We start from the raw sequence: 1853 nt of genomic DNA on the forward strand, positions 1-1853 counted from the left end.
TATGTTGATGAGATTTGGATCTGAATAACCTTCAACTTATAAACAGGAGAATCAAACAGTGTCAGAACAACAACTGTAATCATTATTGCATTAATTTCTAAATGATTTACATCAAAACTTGTTAAACATTTGTTAAACATATGTGCAGTATTGTTCTCTGATAAATTGGAATTTTGTTTTATGTCTCGACACTAGAAATATTCCTGAATGCAGCCATGAATTCATTGTATTGTATGTGGTTTATGAAATGTTCAGGGTTCCTTTGGATCTCACTCTTGTAATGTAGGAAGGAAGTTTAACACCGCTTACAAACTCTGTCACTTGAAGGTTATTTCTCCTTTTTTTCCCTGCTATATGACTTTGTTGTATAACAACACAACATACAGTATTATCTTCACAATGGCTGCAATGCAGGACTTACGACCAAGATATGTTTTTCTTTTCTTTGCTATGGTTGTTTATCTATTGATAATTCTTTTAAACCTCACGGTGATCGTTACAATTCTTTTGGAAAAGTCTCTGCATGAGCCTATGTATCTCTTTGTGTGTAATCTTTGTTTTAATGAACTCTATGGAACAACAGGATTTTATCCTAAATTTATTTATGATTTATTTTCATCATCAAATGAAATTTCATACATTGGGTGTATGACACAGTTATGTATTATATATTCATCTTTTATGTGTGAGTATACAACTTTAGTGATAATGGCTTATGACAGATATGTGGCCATATGTAAACCATTAGAATATCACAACATTTTAAGAAGCCAGACTGTGGCTAAAGCTATTCTATACTCATGGATTTTTCCTTTTATTATAGGGCTCCCAAATATTATATTTACCAGTCAACTACCATTATGTGGATCAACTATAGACAGACTTTATTGTGATAACTGGTCTTTTGTAAAGCTGTCCTGTATATCAGCCACAACAGTCAATGTGTATGGTTTTATGCTTCTCTCCATATTTATGGCACATGCTGTAATAGTGCTGTTTTCCTATCAGAGGTTAATGGTTGCTTGTAGAAATTCTAGTGACAACAAAAAGACGTTCATACAAACCTGTGGCCCACATTTAGTGTCTCTACTCAATTTTACTATAGCTGTGCTTTTTGATTTGTTATTCAGTCGTTATGGGTCGAAGGACTTTCCAGAGCATCTACGAAATGCTTTTCAGTTTGAGATTCTTGTCATTCCACCTCTTCTTAACCCACTTATGTATGGTCTTAAACTTTCAGCAATTCGCAAAAGACTTTTTCTGAAGTGTAAGAAACATAAGAATGAGTTTTCTGTACATTCAAATAACTGCTGCAGATTACTAGGTTAAAAAGTTAATTGTGACTTTTCCAACTGTATTTCTTTAACAAAATAATTCAGTTTTGCATATCCTGCTTGTGAGTGAGCATTGTTTGTTTCCTTAATATTATACATGCAGATATTATATAAAAAATAAAACAATATAATAAACATCAAATCAGTCACTTTAAAAACTCACGTCTAAAATCACGGTGTAGATCAATCAAAATAGCTTAAAAATACTTTGCATCAGTAATCAAAAAAAAAAGGCTGTTTCTGTACCCGTTTGGAAGCTGTTTTGATCGCTCGGGTTTTCCTGTTTACTCGTTTCCATTGTTATTTCTATATTTATATCTGTTTTTATAACCTACTAACCATCCATAGATCTATCTTTTAGATTGTCTCCGCAGGAATATTCATTACAGAGGCACTAAAACTGCCACCGGACCCTGGAGTAACGTTCTTGGTGTAAGTTACTAAAATTCACTAAAAGCGGTAAGTACCTGCAATTCCATGGCTACTACTGGCTGTTTTGCCTGCTCAGAGTGTGGCATG

At 33.4% G+C, this 1853-nt stretch overlaps 1 protein-coding gene across 1 annotated transcript; it reads left to right on the forward strand.

Moving 5' to 3' along the window:
* The first annotated feature begins 399 nt into the window (after positions 1 to 399).
* LOC136668741 (olfactory receptor 4B13-like) lies at positions 400 to 1329 on the forward strand. Its single transcript, XM_066646424.1, has one exon. The coding sequence runs from the start codon at positions 400 to 402 to the stop codon at positions 1327 to 1329; it is 930 nt and encodes a 309-aa protein (XP_066502521.1).
* Positions 1330 to 1853: the final 524 nt, after the last annotated feature.

This window comes from Hoplias malabaricus, chromosome 15 (assembly GCF_029633855.1).
Source record: "Hoplias malabaricus isolate fHopMal1 chromosome 15, fHopMal1.hap1, whole genome shotgun sequence".
In the NCBI taxonomy this organism is placed as follows: domain Eukaryota; kingdom Metazoa; phylum Chordata; class Actinopteri; order Characiformes; family Erythrinidae; genus Hoplias; species Hoplias malabaricus.

Bases quoted from the DNA above. Each gene is read 5' to 3' on its own strand.
- LOC136668741 (XM_066646424.1), top strand. From the start codon at position 400: ATGGCTGCAATGCAGGACTTACGACCAAGATATGTTTTTCTTTTCTTT.